The following is a 20,868-nucleotide window of genomic DNA, read 5'->3' on the forward strand; positions in this document are numbered from 1 at the left end:
AAAGCAGTTACAGCTGATGATTGACTCTGATAGCAGGTTAGGTCACTGTTTTTCAGATTTATGATGTATTTCTGAATTACAGTCTACACAGCACTCTCGAGTTCTATGCTTGGCTACAAAAGACACTATGCACAACAAGTACGAAGAGTCACATAAAAGTTCCTGGACACATATCCCCAGCTCTTCCTAGAGCCCCCTAAAGAGTGGATTAAGCTTTGTGTTTATCCTGGGCTATTTCTTATGTAATTTCTAATGTTAATACTACAATAGTAGGTTATGATTCTACATAGAATGTCTAGATAACTTGATATATGATAATTCTGTAGTCCTCCTATAGGAGTAAGGTATTTTGGAGGGATGGGGAGAAACAGAGAAATCGAGAATAAACAAGTCCTGTTGAATTACTCCACTGACTTTGCATTATTTAAAGGGAAATGCTGTTAGTACAGAAGTCAGCTGTTTAACTACTGCAACTCTGTACCTTGGCCTGCTTTAAGGGGACTTCAGCATAGTGTGATTAGACTTTGTATCTGCTTGTCACACATTGAAAGAAACATTCACATATTTGATAGTGTAGATTAAACAAGTAAACTTTGACCTACATGATATGAAATTCTCTTGAGCTGGCAACTGACAAAAAAGGAAAGAAACCTCCAAGGAAATCAGTGTACGTCAGCAAAAAGGAATGTCTAAGACTGTTGTGTGTCCACGGGCAGCACTTTGAAGGTTGAGTAAATACAAGGAACTTTTTGATAACGGTTGGAAGGCAGCACTCAAATTATGTCAGAGAGATGAGAAAGAACTATATGGGTTCACAGTATAGTGACACAGAAGGTCCAGTCCATACTGCAGGCAATATTATTAAAAAAAAAAAAAAGGGAACAAAAATCATATTAAAAATGAAGAACCACCAGCCATTTATTTACCAATACCAGTTGGTCTAGAAATTATCTTAAGTGCTCAGTTACATCAGTCCCTATGTAGAAGAGCACTCCGGCATGTGCTCACTGCTTAACACGTGAATTAGTCCAACACACTATATAGGAGCTTGAACATTTGCCTAGATCTAAATGCATATTTTGGTAATTTGATGAACTGGGACCATCTGATCCTGCAGTCCTTCCAGAAGCAGATGGGCCAAATAATGATAACATCTGTAGAAGTGGTAGTATCTCCTTGTATTCTTTATGTCACTTAAGAGGACATAAAGCAGCACTTAAGAGGACAGCAGCAATTTAAAATCTATTGGTTTAAAATTACTTTATATATCAGATACTTCTCAATCATGATTGAGAATCATGATTACTGAAAAAGAATATTTTTTCTATTAATTTGTTCTCTCTGTTGTATAGCACTTTCTATACCACACAGATTTTAAGCATATTTCATTGCTTAGATCTTTCAAAAACCTTGGGAAACATTTTTTTAAAGAGAAAAAATCTAACTTCACAGGACTAATGCTATCTTTTTATGAAGGATGAGCATTTAGTATGCTATGTGATACATGAATATTTAAGCCTATAAGTTCATAGATGACCACATCAGTGGTGTGTTAGTGATTCCATTCCAATGTTGTTACATGTACCATACAGGCTTTTTAAAGGGCTATTAGACATTATATAATCCTTCATAAAAGTATTATTCTGTCAGAAAGAAAAGTAACTCATAGATGCTTTTGGTCTGGCTACACTAAAAATGATTTTGAAGTGCACTGAGATTTGCACTAGAAAGATTCCAGGATTTAGGATTTATATTAACTATTTATGTATATGATAGTGAGGAGAAATGTTGCCACTGATTACTTAATAAGACAGGCAGTGCTTCATAGGTTATTAAAGGTACTTTATCAACTCTATAAATTACAAAGGTCCTACACATTTATAAATGGTTAAATTCAGATACTGAAGGGTAAAATAACTTGAACAGAAGCTTTTAGGGTGTATCTGCTTATGGAAAATTGGCAGATTAAGAAAAGAAAGGGAAGCTTTACTAATCAGTTCTTTGTACCTATAGTTCAGCTGGATCTATTGGGAAGAGTTATACCTGCATATCCAGGAACAGAATTTACCCTACCTTTCTTTAAATGGGAGCAAGACAAAATGAGGCACAGCTCTGGGTATACTGCAAACTAATGACACTCCACACGTTATCTTGACTGCTAAATTTTAAAAGTATTGGGCTAAAACAACTGGATTAACAGAATTCAGAAATAATCTTTAGCAAAAAGCTTGTAATTTATATTATAAGTCAGTGAGGGAAAATAGTTTCAGAAAAAAAACCAAAATGCTGCATCTAAATATTTATAATACTTTTCAGTGATACACAACACACACACAAACAAACCAAAATATTACTGTAATTTGTTCCTGGCTTGCTCTTCTCTTTAGTCTTATGAAACAAATGATTTAGGAGGCAATGTACAATATAGAGGCCCTCAGTGGATTGTAATATACTAAGTAAGCATGTTTTTCTTTTCGTTTAATTTATAGTCCCAGGAAAGAAAAAAAAAAAAGACATTTAAAAACCTGTTGTCTGAGTTTACAAAGCTCATAGGGATAGTTAGTTCTTAGCTAGCTGTATTGCTGGCTAAAATGTGACATAATTTACCACTAGAGGTCTTTTCATTTACTGATGTTCTAAAGCCTCAAGGGTTCTTCATCAATGGGTACATGTTTTAATCACAGGGTACTGCAAAATGTAGTGTCGTCTTTTCAAATTGACAGATGCAGGACAAGTACCTGGATGTCAACCTGGACTTTGCTGTATAAGCATTTGATGTAATAATTTCCCAAAGAGAAACTGAATTTTTGCCTTTATGCCTTATCTAGCTTGAGTAATTCTTAAAATGTGAACTCCTGCCAAACTCTGTGAATAACAGATTTTTGGTCTCAGTGATAAAACTGAAGGGAAAAAGAAAAAAAAAAGGCATGAAAAGAAATTGGTAGAGTTGACTGAGTTACTTCATTTTTTGGCTCTTGGTACAATTTTCTTTCCTTTTTTTTTTTCCATATTTTTCAGTTCTTAACTAATGTGGATCATTCTGTAAAAGGAAACATTTAATGCTGAAAATGTCAAAACAAAACACTTAATCTTTTCAGAATTTTAGCATGTGAAATCAAATTCTAGCAGAATTTAAAATAGATATAGAAAGTAAGCAGCTACTTACTTTTTGTGAATTTACTGTTCCTTCATTTCTAGTTAGTCATAACAGGGCAAGTACACATCCAACTGGGTTGCATACAAACAAGCCCAGGAAACAGTGGGACTTTAATGTCTGTGTAGTATAGCAGAGAAATTAGCAGTTACTAAGGAAATCATAAACCACTGGGGAAACAAAGACAAAGATATGTGTGTGAGAGTTGTATGAATGAATGTGTTGGCCTTTACTGGAGCTGAGTGAAAAAGGGAAAATATTTGCCAATTAAGTACTTTCTACAGATGCCTGGTGCAAAACACAGGAAAACCATGTTATGTCAGTCCCATTTCCTGTCTTGTACAAATCTATGGAGTATAAAATCTTCTGCCTTTATCTGTTCCATCAACCATCTTCCTATTTTTGCTGCATTTCATCCGTTACTTTGTTACCTTATTTCCTGCTTCCCACTAGCTTTTAAGCTTGCAGATCTTACAGCCTGTGCAGTTGTATACAGTATTTATTTCCCCTTTGGAACACATTCTGGCTTCACATAGTACCTCGGTGCAGCCTTTTTTACTAGGAAATATTTGTCTACAACACAGTCATGATCTATGATCTTTACACATCAGCTACCTCAGCTGGCTCAGCAATCAGTTTTCATCCTAAAGCTAAAGGGCAAATTTCCTTTGTAAATGCCAGATTTCAGATTCCTCCCTCTCCATTTTCAATGCTAAGACAGCTCAGGAACATATTTTAATAATAATTTTCTAAGAATGCATAAATTTGCTCAAATGCTTAAATAGTGAACACCCATAGACAGAGATAAAAGGTGGCTGTTTCCAGGAATTTCTTTAAAAGGTGCATCTAAGAACAGGGTCTTAGAATAGATACACACAGACAGGCTCTACAATGGTCATTCATGATTCAGTTAAAATAATGCAACTTGATGATATGACTGCTTCTGAGAGCTTTGCATTTTCTTTCTAACGAAAAAACCTTCCATTTGTGTTTTGAATAGGTAAGCCTACAGGGTATGGATCCAGCAGTAGACGCTTACACCACAAGGGAATAGTGGATGAATGCTGCTTCCAGAGCTGTGACCTGAGGAGGCTGGAGATGTACTGTGCTCCAATAAAGCCACCTAAATCTGCACGGTCTGTGCGTGCTCAGCGCCACACCGATATGCCAAAAGCACAAAAGGTAGGCCAGGCTGGGGAAAATTCACAACTACTAACAAATAAACCAACCAAACCAACAAAATACCAATGAAGAAAACCCTACGTATTTTAGGGAAGGAAAATTCTATCAGGGCTGGTAACATAGAAGACAATTGATGTGTTCTGCCTACTAGATTTAGTGGAGTTTTGAAAAATAGTTTCCATGGTAGGAAATGGTATGTTTCATCTCATCTCTTAGAACACTGAATAAAACATGGAATTGCTAAGCTAGTAGTTGTGAGGCTTTATCCTGCTATAGGGTGGCAAGTGATAAGTACTCACGTCATCCAATCAGAAATAGCACCTAAGACTTCTTTCAAAAGAGAAATCAAACACTGAATGTTTAACAACTTATCTATCCAGAATCTCTTCACTCGCCCTTCCCTTTTAGGGAGAGGTAGAGTGAGTGCTTAAGAAGGAAAATACCACTCTTCTGCTATTCATCTTACGTGTAAATGAACAATTTTTTTTCTTTCTTCATTATTTTGGATTTTTTTTTATTTATCAGAAATAAATTAAATGGATACTCACTGCAATCATTACATACTTCATTTTAAGTATTAAAAGTTTAATACATATATTCTCCAAGCACTTTAAATATTAATTGATATTTTTTATATAGTTGTGGAGTTCAGAGTATCCAGATTTTTGTTCCTGTGATACTAGATATACTGTAAATATATGTATCAACAAGCCTATAGTTCAGAAAACCCATCTTAGACTAGGCTACAATGGAGTTCATGTACAACCCTCTCTCCTGTTTGAGCTCTGAACATCTGTTTTATGTGTTATTTGTCTTCTGCTCTAAGTCTCTATTGATTTATTTTATTGCTGCTTGACCCTGCCTGTCCTTCACATATGTTGGCCCCATTCCTGCAGTTATCTGAAAATTTTTGCTTATAAGAAATGGAACTGCATGAAAACCTAATGTTTCATAGGAAGTAAAGAAACCTGTACTGCACATTAATTTCCTTAATATCATCTTTATGAAAAGAACAACTGCAACCATTCCAGCATCCATTCTTTTCCATAAGTCAGTTCACAGAATGGAATCCTTTCACCTCTTCCTCAAGAGTTTTCAAACTTTTAAAGCAGTGTCTGTGTGACATTTCCTGGGAAGTATCACCTTAGCCCTTAGTATCTCAAAGGGCACACAAGGCAATGAGTGAAGACTTCTTCAGGTAGAGCTCAACTGTAGACAAGAAAATGCTGTGGTTTATTCCTATCTGGGCACACATAAACTTAAGGCTTGCTGGAAAAGAAGAAAACAGTCTTGGCCAGTGATCTGTGTTCTCCTTCCCATACTTGTTGCTAAGGGGATTGGTAAAACATTCAAGTAAAGGAGACAAGATACCTGCCAGCTCTCTAATGGATCTCCACACCACTTTCCTTGGAGGACTGAGGAATGATGTCATACTTTAGGCAGCCGTCCTCTTCCCAGTTCAAAACTCAAGCAGGAGAACACTTTTCTTGCAAACAGGAAGGACCAGAAGAAAGACCTTGTATCTTCCTCCAGTGTCAGGGGAGATGGTGCTCAAGAGGGGTACTGGAAATAGAAACAAAGTAGAGTATGTAACAGTAATTGAGAAAGTCTAGCTGCAGAAGAAATCATCCTGGAAATTAAAAATTGAAAGAATCAAGAGGTGAAAAGGGTAGTAAAAGGACAATGAGGAGCACAAGAAAAGAAAGGGGAGGGAATTAGATCAAAGAAGTTGAGATGCAAAATATTGAAAAACTGAATGAACCAAGGTGCATCTTACAGAAAATATGAGATTTTGAGAAAGAGGGAGAAAAAATAAAATTAGAGAAAAATTAATATTAAAGAAAACAACACCTTTAGAGAAACTGTATCTGAAAAGAAGAAGAAACTTGAACAGAAGAAAAAAAAGTCATAAATGCTTCTTGATAGGAACTTGGCAATAAAATAACAGAAATCTGATGAGGAAAACAAACTGAAATTTTCATTATTATTTGTGGATGGAGAAAATTAGTTTGAGGAAACAAAAATGCAGAAGTAGTAGGAGAAACTATTATTCATATTTTTGATAGATAATAGGAAAATACAGAGAATGGACGATAAACAGAATTCATTAGGAAAAAGTCAGGTACATATTCTCATGCAATTTTTTTTCTTTCTCTTTTCTCTTTGCAGTCAGTTGTATATGCCTCCATTAAGAAAGGCAATTATGTTCATACTCTCTTTAAATAGCCTCTCCCAATATGAATGTATTTAGCTAGTTCATAGTGTTGATATGTCACTAATTTTAATTAAAAATAGTTATGTTAAAGTCAAATTATTTTTCAGTTAAGCAATTTTTTTCGGCTTTGGAATATTTTTCTCTCTTAATATTATATGTTATATATGAGATATATATCTTATACATTGAAAATGAATATATGTATGTGAGATAATATAATATGATCTTTTTAAATTTTTCTTATTAAATGCAAGATTTAAGGTAGGATTAAGTGGAATATATATTGTGCAGTTACTCTCAGACTTCACAGACAACCAGTTTCTTATGCCTTTCATATATCTGATATAGTCTTTACTTAGCATCTCCTCATAACTTTCTAAATGACAAATCCAGGACTTGGGGTTTGGTTTAAGCAGAGCAATGGTTTCACCTATTTTTACACTAAGTTTATATTTAGACTTTTAAAGTGCAAAACAAGAGCAAGAAGGGAAGTTAAAGTCCTGTGTTTCATGTCATGGTCCCATCTAGTTTTTCTTCCATTCATCTTTCTCTTCTGAAGAATGATAATAAAAGTTTACTCAAAAAGTGAACTAACTATTAACAGCAATTTGGAAAATTAGTGAGTAGAACTTTGAAAAACAACTCTCCTAGCGAAGAAGTAACTGAGCAATTTCCACAACTGTATATGTGAGGGAAGACTGTGACCTTTCTAAATGAAACAGTGTCACAGAACCAATGTCACAAAGTTCTTATTCATTTACCTTGAAAATTATTACATAAATGTGAATGCTGATAAGGCTCATTTTAAAAATTAATAAAAGAGAATCATACAGTCATTTAGGTTGGAAAAGACCTCTAGGATCATTGAGTTCATTAACCCAGCACTATCAACTCCACCACTAAACCACGTCTCTAAGTGCCACATCTACACATCTTTTAAATACCTGCACAACTTCCTTAGGCAGCCTGTTTCAGTGCTTGACAACCTTTTCTGTGAAGAAATTTTTTCTATCGTCCAATCTAAACCATTCCCGGCACAACTTGAACTTGTTCATGAAGACAGTGCCATGCCATCCCCTTTCATCCTAAGCAAAAGGAAAAAAGAGGTGCACATCTGGATATAATTTTGTTCTTCCTCTGATTTTCAGTCCTTATTCTTATTTAGGCTCACATGTGAAAAATACACATGAATATATATACCAACAAAGTATGAATAGGAAGCAGATTCTCCCAAAAATACTTTTCCGACTTTATCTAATCTTCAAAATTTAAATAAATACTGAGTGAGACTAAGAGAGAAAGAGAAAAGATATTAATATTTTTCATTTAAGAAAATGCCTTTAGGAAAACAGAAAAAGTATTGCATTATTTCTCATTAATTTTTCTAAGACTGGTAGATTCTTTCGTAATTGGCTGAGTATCAATTCACAGATACATTTACAGGCCAAAGTATGCACAATGGCACCAATCCTAATTTCTGTTGCAACCATGCCACATTACTAAGCCAATGAGGGAACTTTTTGGTGTAACAGATAGAAGGACTTGGACTCTTCAGAGAATTATTTTCTCCCATTGCTTACTTTCCAGCCCTGTTTTTATATTACTGATCACACTGCCCACAGAACCGAAAAGATTTCAAAGAGCCCCCAGAGAGTTCATAGCTAAGGTATCGTGCCTGTTACTACAAACACTAGACTTTCCATTTATTACCAGTAGAGCAAGAGAATTTTCAATGCCAACATGAGGTTTGGATGTCTGTCCTAATAGGATAAGAATGTTGCTGCATGCTTCCCAATATCCTTCCATCTCAGTTAAATGACCATTACCATGACTAAGGTAGTTGTTATCCTTTTGTCTTTTCTCCAAAGATCCATGTTGTAGGTGAAGGGTTAGAAGTCTGTGCTTCTCTTTTCATGAGCTGATTTATATAAAGTTCACATTTTGCATCTCTCATCTTAAAATGGTGATTTTATTCATCTGGGTCTGAGTATCAGCTCAGAGGATCTGACAATAAAACAAGCATCATAGATGCAATTTTATCTCTAACTACCTTTTCCTCAAAGACTTGAGAAGTGAGGCAAACTTTGACATACCAGTACAAACGCAGGTCTGAGAACCTGATTCAAGCATTCACAACTTTGTTTTTTTGTTCTGTTTTGTTTTTCCCAACACTCTCAGCATTGCATACATGAAATGTTATGCGGGTCAAAGCATTTTCTGGCATGCATGTTACTGCTGCTACCACCAGTGGCACTTATTTGTAGTTATTCATCAAAATGCTGAATCTGGAGAAGAAAATGTTCTGAAAGTAACCTGCCATCTTCCTTCAATTTCAAAACTAGTTTGTGTATCATGACAGCTTTTTTTTACCTACATGTCAGCATTAAAAGCTATAACTGAAACCCTGCTGCATCTTAGTATCTGCTTTATTTGGTTGATAAAGCCATTTTAAAGTCAGTGGTGGAGATAATTTATATTTTCAACTGAGAAAAATATAGGTAATTTTCAATCTAAATACACTTTGAAAGTCACTGCAATGCAAAATGGCTGTTCTTTCATTATAAGACTTTCACTGTCCATTTTATAGAACATGAGTTTTCAGTCCTTAAGAATGGATGACTTTTTGCAAATATAATGTAACATATAACTTTTCCTATATGCTGGTAAACTATCTTCAAAGAGGAGCACCTAGGGTCAGCACTGAGGACAATATTTTATTTTGTTGCCCTGTAGAAAAAAGCTGGGCAGATGAGTAAAGAAATTCCCATTTTCCTAGTTCATTGTAACTGATCTAAGCATTTGCAGAATAAGGCAGGATCCTTCATATTGGCAGACTCCTGTGAAACGCTACAATGATGATTTTCATGAAAATCAGTGAAAATTGAAGGGCTGACCCAGAATGAGTACTTAAGGATGAAAACTAACATACAACTTAGGGAAAACTAAAGATAGCAAAGGTAGTTTTGCAAAAGCTGGAACAGAAATAGGCAATGAAAAGCAGAAAATATGTTAATGTACGGATAAGCAGAATTCTGTTGACATTTCTGATTCCGTATTTGTTTGATGCTAAGGAAGCCATTCTACAGCAATATTAGCAAAACTGGACGAAGACAAGCCAGTATCCTTCTGAACTTTTCACAGGAAAAGAGACTAGATGATTAATCTAGCCTACAGTGGCAGATTCCTAAAAGAGACATTTCTTCATCATGAATACTTTGCTATCAACAAGTTTGGTTTGCCAGTGATAAGTCTTAACTTGGCTTAATGGTTTTTTTTACTTGTTAATGGTATAGTTAATTTAACAATTACTAGTACTGATTCTCCTTTCCGTGCCCGTGAATGAGTACTGCTTCATTTTTATTTCATATACTTAAAATAATAATTAAACTCACATCCATGAGAATCCTATCCAAATCCAAGAAAATTAATAAGCTCTATGTGAGCTCAAGTTTTGTGATCCTTTGCTAGTTTCAGATTTATTTTATGTTTAATAGATACTGAAAGGATATGGAAAAGTTACATGTAGAATAGAATGTTACCTGGGAAATCACTAAAAAACTCCACAAAACTGTATTGCTCCAAATTAGTTTTCATTTTCTTTCTGCCCATCAGAAAAGCAGGAAAATCTTATTACTTTTAAAATTTTAGAGGCTACATTTCCTTATTTTTAGGACTTTAATAACAACTACTGCAGTGGTAGAGCTGCATACACATTCTACACATTTCACAGATATAGTTTTTTCTTTTTGGCTTTTCTTAGACAGACAGATTTCAGTTAACTAAGAATTTGATTTCTGATGAGGATTATAAATATAGAGAGTCACTTAAAAATTCTGCCTTTATTCCGATACAGAACGGATGAAGCTTTGGGTCCAGATAATATTTACCAGCATGGCAAATAAGGAAATCAAACTGAAATACATACCTCACACCCATCACTGCTGCTGGAAACTGGTCTGTGCTTGGACTGACAGTGAACTGAGGGCATTTTTCATTCCAAAGCTCTCTTGATTTGCCTGGCACATCACCCCATCTGTTTTGAAAATACAAATTATTTGACTGTAGCTCCTACACTGAACCCAAACTTTTTATCCTCCTCAAGGCCTTATCCAACAAAATCCAACATATGTAATATGTCATTTATGCAATATGTAGTTAGCAGAGCAATTTTGAAAACACTGGGTACCATAGCCCAAGAGGCTCTGTGAATCCTTCAGTTACAACTCCCAAGTTCCTCGGCCCCTACATATCCTGCTTTTGTAAATGTCCTTGTGAAAGAAAATCTTTGGTACCTACCGTATGTCCAAGCCCATCCAGGTTGTTGCCCACCCATGCAGATGTTTCCTCTGCCAAGATCAACAGTGACAGCAATCATTTATGTCTAAGAGAACTGGAAATTTAGGGTAGAGAAGTTCTGTATTAAGTGCCCTGTAGATTATTGAACTACTGATTAAAGCACAAGAGAAGGTTCTCCATAGACTATTCCTTGTGAACTGGCAGAAGGGGGTCTAACAATTCCAGCATTCTGGGTAACTGTTTTCCCACTATTATAAGTTTAGTGGTCATACAAAGTATTGAAACCTATCTGTAATAATTTTTTCTTTCTAAACCCCCAGGAAGTGCATTTGAAGAATACAAGTAGAGGGAACACAGGAAACAGAAACTACAGAATGTAAGAACATGCCATCCACAAGAATGAAGAATGAATGTGCCATCTGCAGGATACTTTGCTGTAAATAAATTATTTGTTAAACATTGGAAGACTTAAAAAAACCTTTGTTTTAAAAAGCTTGATGCAATCTCAACCAATGGGCATTCTCCCAGTGAACAATGCAACTAAACATTCCAATATTAAGTCTTTAGAGAACAGAACATTTTAACCAGCCCAGAGCTAAAATTTCTGTGGTTGATATATTACTGTTTGTTAACCTTTTTTAAATGTCCTGCACAAAAACTCTTAAAGTCCTGTGCCCCTCAAATGCCTACAAATTTATGGGCCTTTGACGGATCCAATTGCACTAAATTAACCTATGAACATTGGCTGCTGGAGTCATTCATCAGCCTTGTCTAAGTGGTGGTTTTTTTATTTGCACTTCTATACAAGCAACAGGCTGTTTGTTTTACAGTGTCTGATAACATTGTTTGTCTACCCCTTCATATTTGCACAGTTTGACATTCCCAGTAACAGCAGCAGTAAGGTAACATATACAGTTTTAAACATCCATTAATTCCATCTGTGGCATTTCAACAGAATATGGGTTTTAGATGCATTTGTTTTAAGACAGTTTTTTTCTTCCTTCTCTTGCAAACATGCAATTTATTGCAATTTGTGAGACAAAAGATTTTTTTAAAGCAGTTAAAGCATACATAGGCTCTCAAACCAGTAATGATTCTTCCAGGTAATTATTTTGCAACAGTATAGGTAACTTCTTTCTTCCTCCATATAATGCAGTATGTAAAATTTAGCATATCAATAATACACATATATCAAACAGTATGTAAAAATCTCTGTTTTATAGTACAACGGTGCTATTTTATAGTTTGTTACATGAAAGGGTCTGGCCAAAACGGTAATAGGTAAAAGCAAATGTGGAAGGACAAAGCCAAAGATTAAATAACAAAATAGTCTCAAAACTATTCAGCTTAAATCAACTGAAATGGCTTCAGATTTCAAGATGATAACAACTTTCCCATCCCCGAAAGGATATTCACATACTTGTTTCCTTTTAGATGTTTGAATGGTGGTGTTCTCACCTGTGGTTATGTGGAACACAAATTCATAGATGTCTAGGCCCAGAGAAAACAATTTGAAAAACAGCTCTCAAATGACTTCAAAAGGTAGTCCATCAGTACCCAAATCTTCCAGAAATATCATCATTCTATTCAAACATAATAGAGAGGTACTCAAGTTCCCCTCCATTTTAATTCTTTCCACAATCAGATGTGACCTAACTGACCATTTATTGGGCTTCTGCATTTCTCTGTAAATCAGAAAATCTGATCTAATCACCAAATTACAGTGTAGAAAGAGTCCTCAAGAAGAGATTAACCATAAAATCCTTACATCCTTACTTACAATCCCCTGTTACATAACTTTGATAGGCACTGCACTGGTTCTACCTTAAATAACACTGTGTCCTATGCTCCATTTTTTTTACATCAACTGAGAGCCAGATTGGCCATGCAGTGAAGGTAGCCAGCAGTGACCAAGGTGAGCAATAAACTTCTCTGTGAGAGAAGGGAAGATTAGATGGATGGGGGGAGGGGGACCGGGGGGAATGCACTGTTCCACCCTGTCCAAGAACTCCAAAGTTGTTCCACTCGACTTCTTCCCCTCACCTCCCTAAATGAGGTAAGCTCAGGCATGGGATGATGTATCTCTTGGTCAGGCCCAAAGGGAGCCTGGACAATACTGTTTGAAGGGAGAAGTTAGGGAGATGTAAGATTAGACCTACAAAGGAAGGATCCCTTTTCAAAGGCTCAAATCTGCCTTCCTTTCTACCACATCCAGGGGACTAGATAACTGAAGTATTGACTAAAACACAAGAAAAGGTTCTCTGCAGACTGCATATATACAGCTCCTCAATAGTTCCTTGCAAAACAAGGTAGGTCTTAAAAGTCTAACAAATTATTATAGTTCCTTTTTATTCCCATAGAAAATTTGTGGTTTGTATTTTTAACAAGTGCAATGTATTCCTATGCAATTCTTTAAACCCTCCGCTTTCTGTGAGATGGATGTCTATATGCACAATAAGCTGCCATAGCAATGTAAAAGTAGAACAGTAAATGAATAAAAAGAATATGTCACAGCTGACACTGACTGAGATAGTTATGTTGAAAAAGGAAGAAAGTAAAGAGAAACAGGTGTGAAAACTAACCTAAATTATTTACCACCAATTCAATAAACAGAGTTAGGAATTCTGATACCTGCCACAGCATCTATAAGCATTTTTTTGATGGGGGGATGGAGATGGAAGTACTTTTACTTTAATGGCTGTAAGAATTCTGAAATACAGTCTAAGAATAAGCATTATTTTGATGTCACAGACTTAATACATATTTCTATTTCATGTCCCGTGATCCTTTCTGTCTCCTATATCCTCTGAAGTTCTAAAGGGAGGAAAGAAGAAAGATGTGAATGTAAAAAGCAATTTGCAGATAGCTGTGGTGGCAAGTTTCTTTGCAGATAACTCTTTTACTGATGCACTGTTAACACAACTGAATAACTATACATCATTTTGCATCAATTCCTGTGAATTAATTCAAATTTTTTGTCTTATCTTGAGATTCACACACATTCATGCCACCATATTTCTCCTTTTGAGAAATTATAATTAGAAAATGTCACTCAGACACAGCAGTATCTAACATCACAACCTGACAACTGTCTAAACAAATTAGAACAATTCTTAGAAGAAACTAAAATAAATAATGAATAGCTACAAACTTCAAAGGCACCACTTTGCTTTACTAGTGAATAAGTGGTATCACAAAATGGAAAGTAGCTCCAGCCCCACAGAGGTGAGAAATGCATGGATGGGAAATGCATTTTGTATAAGAAATATCCAGTCATATGGCCAGGAGCACATGATATACCAGTTAGTGTGAGAGATAAAGGGCTGCATTAGCTTAATAATCTTAATAAATCCTCTACTTAAAGAAGTTGAAGCATGAGCCAAAACATCTCTCTCCCAAAAGTACAAAGCAGTCTGACTTGAAAAACTTCTAATTAGAGAAATGGAAAGGTTCAGCTGGATTTTCAAAAGCACTCCAGATATTTAGGAACAGGGCTGCCACTGGATGCCATGGATTCTCATAAATCACTTCAATGGTACAGAAGGGCCCACTCCCCATCCTTCCCTATCATCTAAGTCACACGAGAGAGGTAACAGATTTTTGCATTCTAGAGTAGACTTAAAACTCCAGTTATTACATAGAATGTCACTGAAATGCAGAAGAAAAAAAAGTTAATTAAGCCTCATTATTTTCAGTCAGTTCAAAAAGCACTGCAGATTTAAACCCACTGAAGTTAATACATCTCTTTCATCAAGGTAGCAAAATTTGAGCCTCATCACCATAGTAAATGCAATTAATCATTAAGAGTTTAAATAGAAAATGAATTAATTCTTTATTTTGCTCAAAACGTACTTACAAACCTACACATATTTCTGTGATAGACTTGTATGAGGCTCATTTGTGCCATTCAGTTGAGAGAAGAAAATCAAACTATGGGTTATTGTATCCAGTCCTTGTAGAGACATCAAAATAGGTCCCTTTTTTCCAAGGCAGCTTACAGTGTCAATTCCTTTCGTAAGGTTAAAGGGTAAATTAGTGGTGGACTTTCTTTCTAGAAGTGAATTTCATACACAATTAGTAGCTATGTTCAGTTGCCACGTGAGCTTGTTGTTCCCTCAGTATCAATCGTTAAAATGGATTAATGAGGACTTTAGGCCAAGCACTGTGTCTTCTTGGCTCTCCATTTCATAATCAAGTGCAGGAAATGACAAGATCAGAAAAGCGTACACATATTTGCTTTACCTGTTACTGATTTGGCCAACAATGCCAAAGTGGTGCTATTGTTTTGTTTAAGAAAGTACTTGACTAAAATATAAAAGAAAGCATAAATATTTTTTTAATGTATGAAAATGACAATTATATAGGTATGGTTATTAAAATAGAAATAAAATTAGCCATAACTTTTCAACTTTTTGTCACTCACAAAACGGCAAAAAAATCTTGTATCAATGGAGGTGGGCAGGAATAAGAGTCAAAATGCCCCAAAAATTCATAGACTTTAAATGCAATTCTGAATCATTATTAGAAGTAAGCAATACAGATAAAGAAAAGCATCAGAAGTCAGGGAAAAATGGATATGACTAAAAGCCTGTACAGATCAGTGAGAGTCCTGTATCATACCAGAGATTTTTAAGCCACACTCTAGCCTGAAATCGGTGGAGAGTTTGGCTTAGTCAGTGGCATGATATGATCAAGATTTTCATTGAGAATATATTTTAATTTTTACCTGATTACTTTCTCACTCATGGCATGCCCTCTGAAAGTTAATATTCTTAAAAAAGCCCCAAAAGGCACAAACACATCTGATTTTAAAAGGGAATAATAATAATAAAGAAAATATTCCTAACAGAAAACCGATGGTTTTTTTTAATTCTCACTAGTTTAAATTGTGAAAAAAAGTTGAAATATATGGCTAAGAGTCTGTGAATTTTTTTTTTTATTACTTTATGTGGTCACTATGAACATCCTAATGTGCAAAATTTCACATTTCATTGCTTTGTTTTGAAATTATGGTAAATTAAGCCCAAATAGAGATTCTTGGAACCTATAGGCCAGATAGAATACTTACGTTCTGATGAAGGTATAATCAATATATTTAAAATGTTTTATTTTTAATCTGAAAAGGAATAGTAATAATTTATTTGGGGACTCTAACTATACTGGTCCCTCTTTTAAGGATACTCTTCAGTGCAAATAAGTCTTCCAAACACCCAACTTCTATTCAAACCCAATATTTATTCCTCCCTCCCCCCAGCAAACCTAGTTAAAACACTATTGCAACATAATTTTATTGTTTGTCTCTTTGTTTGGGGGGGGTTGTTTTGTTTTGATTCACTTTGTTTTGATTCCGTGGGGAGGGGTAAGGAGGAGGAGATGAGGCTTTCAAGTGATTGAGATTTTTTTCCTCTCGGGCACAATCCACGTAAAATAAAGAATTTTTCTTAATGAGGTTAAAAATTATCTAATTTGTGTGTGGAAGTACCATTAAGTAAAACAACTTAAGATTAAAGTTATCTTGAAAGAAGGGAAAAAAATTTAACACAAAGTTTTTACCCATTCTAATCCTACACTATACATTTTGCTTCTCATAGCATTGGAATATTCTACTGGACTATAAGTGTCCGAACACACAGTATCTGATATATATAAACTTTTGATATTTTACATGAAGGGTGTTATGGGAATGTCTGAAGCTTGATTACATGTAGTACAGTATAGAGATACCATTCTAGCAGAAACCAAAATGAGGACCTCCCTGATGCTTACATTAGGAAATCTTATACTAGTTGCATAAAGGGTGTGTGTATATGTGTATATATATACACACATATATAGACATATGTATGTATATATGTGTGTATATATGCATATTGTTATAATGTGTGCATGTCTATGTGCATGTGTGTGTGCATGTGCATAGTACGCTTTTCTTCTTTTTCCTGTCAAGTAAAATTTAAAATTTTTGCTTTTTACTCTTCAGATCTCATGGATTATATTCAGTAATCCAACTGGAATCTAATTTTAGAAGAACATTGTATAACATGGGTGCCACAATTTAGATCCTGTCTTTGTTTTTCACACCTAAAGAAATGACCTGATATTTAAACCGTAAGACACTTCTTTGCTGTCATCAGGCAAACATATTTATCTGTTTAAATACAGATATAAAATACTAACTCTGAGAGCCATATTCTGAAAACATAAATTAAATTTTTATCTTTTATTTCATTTTTCTCCAAATTACTTCTGTTAAGTGAGATTTTTTAAGTGTAAGCATCTCTTCAAAGCAAGAATAATGGGTAATACAAACAGAGCAGAATAAAAATTTCTGACATCACCTCAACTATTAATTTGGTAATTATATGGTTTTTGTAAGAATAATTCATGTCTCTCTACAGCACTCTTAACTATTTCAGAAGTGGAAAAGACTTAGCACTGTAAATTCTTATATCCCAAATTATTTATAATAATTCTTGATTTTCTGTGCTCTTCAGTAACTTTTTATTTTGCCAGTTTGGCTCACATAAGTCATAAAAAGCATCAACATGATACTTCTGCTGCTAAACATTCTTTCCTACAAGTATTTAACATACTTACATCCACCTGAAATATTTACATATTCACACTTGATTGATGCTCTTAAGAAACAAAACAAATACAGTTGGTATTTTAAAGGTATGAACCATTTTTTAACTAAATCAAAGACATTTCATCTTATTGTATTTTCCATTTATTAGTATCATCTCGTTCCTCTAAAGCAACAACAAAATACCCACAGAACAAAAAGGACTCTATCATGACAGATAGGATCATGTTTCATGTACTCATGTTAAAGAAAAACGTTTAACCAGATAACTATATATACAACTGATTAAACGAAATTCATATTTTTAGTGAAATATTTAACGTTGTAAATTTTAAAATCGAAAAAAAGCTCACTTTAACAATAGTCAAAGACAAAGGATCCAAGACCAACAGACTGAAGTGTTACCAATAAAGAGCTGTAATTTCCTTATTTTGTGCACAGAGATGAATTCTAGCTTAATTTTTTTTAAGTTTAGAATTCCAAATGAAATTGATATAAATACTGCATAAGAATTATGATACTCTATTATTTCCACTGAGAGACAAGTTCAAATAAAGCACATGCAAACAACACTGCATGATACAGTATATAAATCATACTTTTTCATTTATTACAATTTCTAAGGAATTAGTTCAACAGAATTCTATAGAAATTTTGTGCACTGTGAAAAAATAGTTGTCAAAAGTGTATAATGATAATAGTTGCCTGATTAAACTAAACCTCATCAAACATGAGTCATAAAATGCTCCACTGAAAGCATCAGAACAGCTTTACCTGTACTCTGGCACTTCACGTTGTATTTATCAAAATGTGATGGTTCTGTTTCAGAGTTTCTTAATCCTTGGAGTCTTTGGGTTGAATATTAAACATATTTTTCAAACCTAAGGATTTTAGGAAACAAAGTTAAAGTAGAAGAAGCAGCACCACCTGCTGCCAATAGTCATGGTGTGACTCTTGGGCATGGTCCTGTGCAGGGCTACGAGTTGGACTCTGAACCTTGTGGGTCCCTTCCAACTCAACATATTCTGTGATTCGGGGATCAAATCATATATAATCTTTCTCTCTTTCATAAGTATCCACAAAGCCACTCAGAGTGCTAAATGAAGAGATCAATAGCACTTGGTTTTCAGGAGGACAGCCTTTCCAATGGGAATAACTATCCCCCTTCTTCAGTGTTGTAGTTCAATTGGTATCCCGACTAATACTGGGGTTCCATAATGCAAAGCATGAATGTGGATACATGAATTTCTGATTTCACTACTGAATAATGCTACTATTAACATTTCAAGTCATTATAACCAGTGACAAGTGTTAAATGTTCATTTGCTAAAAACCATTTAAACTCTCTATTAAAGTTCTAACTGGATTTATTCTTTCTTTTTTATTTTCTTGTGCTTACTCATAATACAATGTCACTACTTGATGACAAATAATATTTCATACTGTGTATGTAACATCATTGTGTTGCAGAATCCCCCAAATACCTCAACAATGTCTTTGTTGCGCTATTCTCCCCATTTAGCACTTATAAGCTTTTCTAGTAACAACCAATAAATCAAAAAAATGGAGCTGATATGTACAAATATAAAAAAAATTCAAGAAGTTTTGATAGTTTGCAGTTCATGTAATGCCATCTTGACCATTCTTTTCCCCTCTCTCTATGAGCTGTCTAGAACAGTAAACTTTGCTCCATAAATAATAGTGTATTCATGCTTTTAAAAGCTTTTATATGCATTTATGGTAGGTAAAGGTTGGAAGAGGTAGTTGACTGATTTTCACTTTTATCTACTTTGATTTCAGTAAAGGGCTTTGTCACTCTGTATACATAAAGGCTAATGCACCCTTTGGTTTGTAGAATGTACTGAAATGTTTGCAACCCTCTTGGTATCAGGTCCAAAATGTGAAGCATTACTGTTAAGAGGGTATCTTTCTAATGTATTTGTATGTATAGTTTACACCTCTGTGAGGTCTAATAAAGGATTATGGTTAATAAAAAATGCGTTGAAAATTCCTCACCATATAGATTTTGCAGCAATTTGCATTCTTCCTTTCTCTTCCCTGGCAATACATTTCAATTCTCAGAATATACCAAAATCAGGACATACCTTAACAGGATGAGCAGGCTTCATTCATCCTAAAGTAGAACTGACATAGAAAGTTAACTAGGGGCTCCAGAGCCTCAACGAAATGAAGTATCAGCAGATGAAATTATGGAACCTATAGATAAAATTAATAGAAAAGAATGACCAAGAGCCAACTGTATTCACCCACAGGTGAAGATAACTGAACTCTGGTATACAGCCACTCACTGAAAAGCTCCTTGCTAAATTAGAACTAGATGGTAGCTAATGTATACAGACTATTACAAAAATATTCAAGGAACAATGAAGGAACTACAAACTGTTATGCCTTGTATCTCTTCTATTCTGTTCTCAAGAACAGAATATGTGGGTATGTGAATAAATATTATATGATAAATATGGTATCTTGCAGGAAAAGGAGGACGGCTGTTGTGAAGTCAAGCCTCAGAAACGTGTTGGGAGTTCTCTAGAAGAAGGGATAAGGACATAGTCAAGGAAGATCAGGGTGATCCTAAATTTCCTAAATTTTTGTAAATTAGGTCCCTCACCCAAAGTTCTTTAAAAAACTAAACTATCAAGGAATGAGAGGCAAGTTCTTCATACTTGCCACACTGCTGATTGAAAAGCAGAAGGGAAAAATCAGCAAGAATGGCCAGTTGATAGTGGAGGGGCACTGTATACGAAATCTTGCTACAATCTGTTCTAGCACCTATACTGTTCAACCTTTTCCTAAATGAGCAGGAGAAGGAGTGGAAGGTAAGAGCAACCAAGTTTATAGGTGATATTAAGGCAATCAGAGGCTTGAGGACAACCTTACCACTGAAAAAACTGAAAAAAAAAGGTATCTGGCTGAGGAAGCCCCTAAATTGTACATCAGTGGAGGGTAAGAGTTTTATTACATGTTACTTTGTTTTAGCATTGTTCCTTAGATATTGATTTTGGCTATAGGGCAAAACAGTTTCCTAGACTGGTTTCCCTGTCTTATCTTTACTCTGACTTCTTGTGTTTTTATCCTGCTGGCACAGCAGACCTTCTAGACTCTAAATGCACAATCTCTAAGTGTACAATCCCTGAAGTAATATCCTTCACACAAATTTCTCTGTATTTAAATATTCACAGGCAATAATGTGTAAACCCACACCATCTTACTATAACACTTGAGCAATTTATGGAGATTTCAGTTTAAAAATAATCACTCAACAATAGTAGACAGATTTTCATTCTTACTTTCTTATGATGAGATGCAATTAACAGAGACCACAACTTGTGGTTTTGGCAATGTGGCCAAGGAAAATTTAAAAAAATCCATTAATTTGTAATCTTAATCACCATTTAAAAAAGTTTTTGTCATATT

General features: G+C 34.8%; 1 protein-coding gene across 1 annotated transcript in view; it reads left to right on the plus strand.

Annotated features, from left to right (window-relative positions):
- The window catches only part of IGF1 (insulin like growth factor 1), a 47,007-nt gene extending 35,421 nt beyond the window's left edge, over window positions 1-11,586 (plus strand). Inside the window, exons 3-4 of the mRNA XM_051784742.1 lie at window positions 4,155-4,336; window positions 11,168-11,586. Coding sequence (XP_051640702.1) covers window positions 4,155-4,336; window positions 11,168-11,227 — 242 coding nt within the window. The 3' untranslated portion in view covers window positions 11,228-11,586. The remainder of the gene's footprint in view (window positions 1-4,154; window positions 4,337-11,167) is intronic.
- The last annotated feature ends 9,282 nt before the right edge of the window (window positions 11,587-20,868 follow it).

This window comes from Manacus candei, unplaced genomic scaffold (assembly GCF_025592945.1).
Source record: "Manacus candei isolate 608988 ecotype Guabito, Panama unplaced genomic scaffold, ASM2559294v1 h1tg000018l, whole genome shotgun sequence".
Lineage (NCBI taxonomy): Eukaryota > Metazoa > Chordata > Aves > Passeriformes > Pipridae > Manacus > Manacus candei.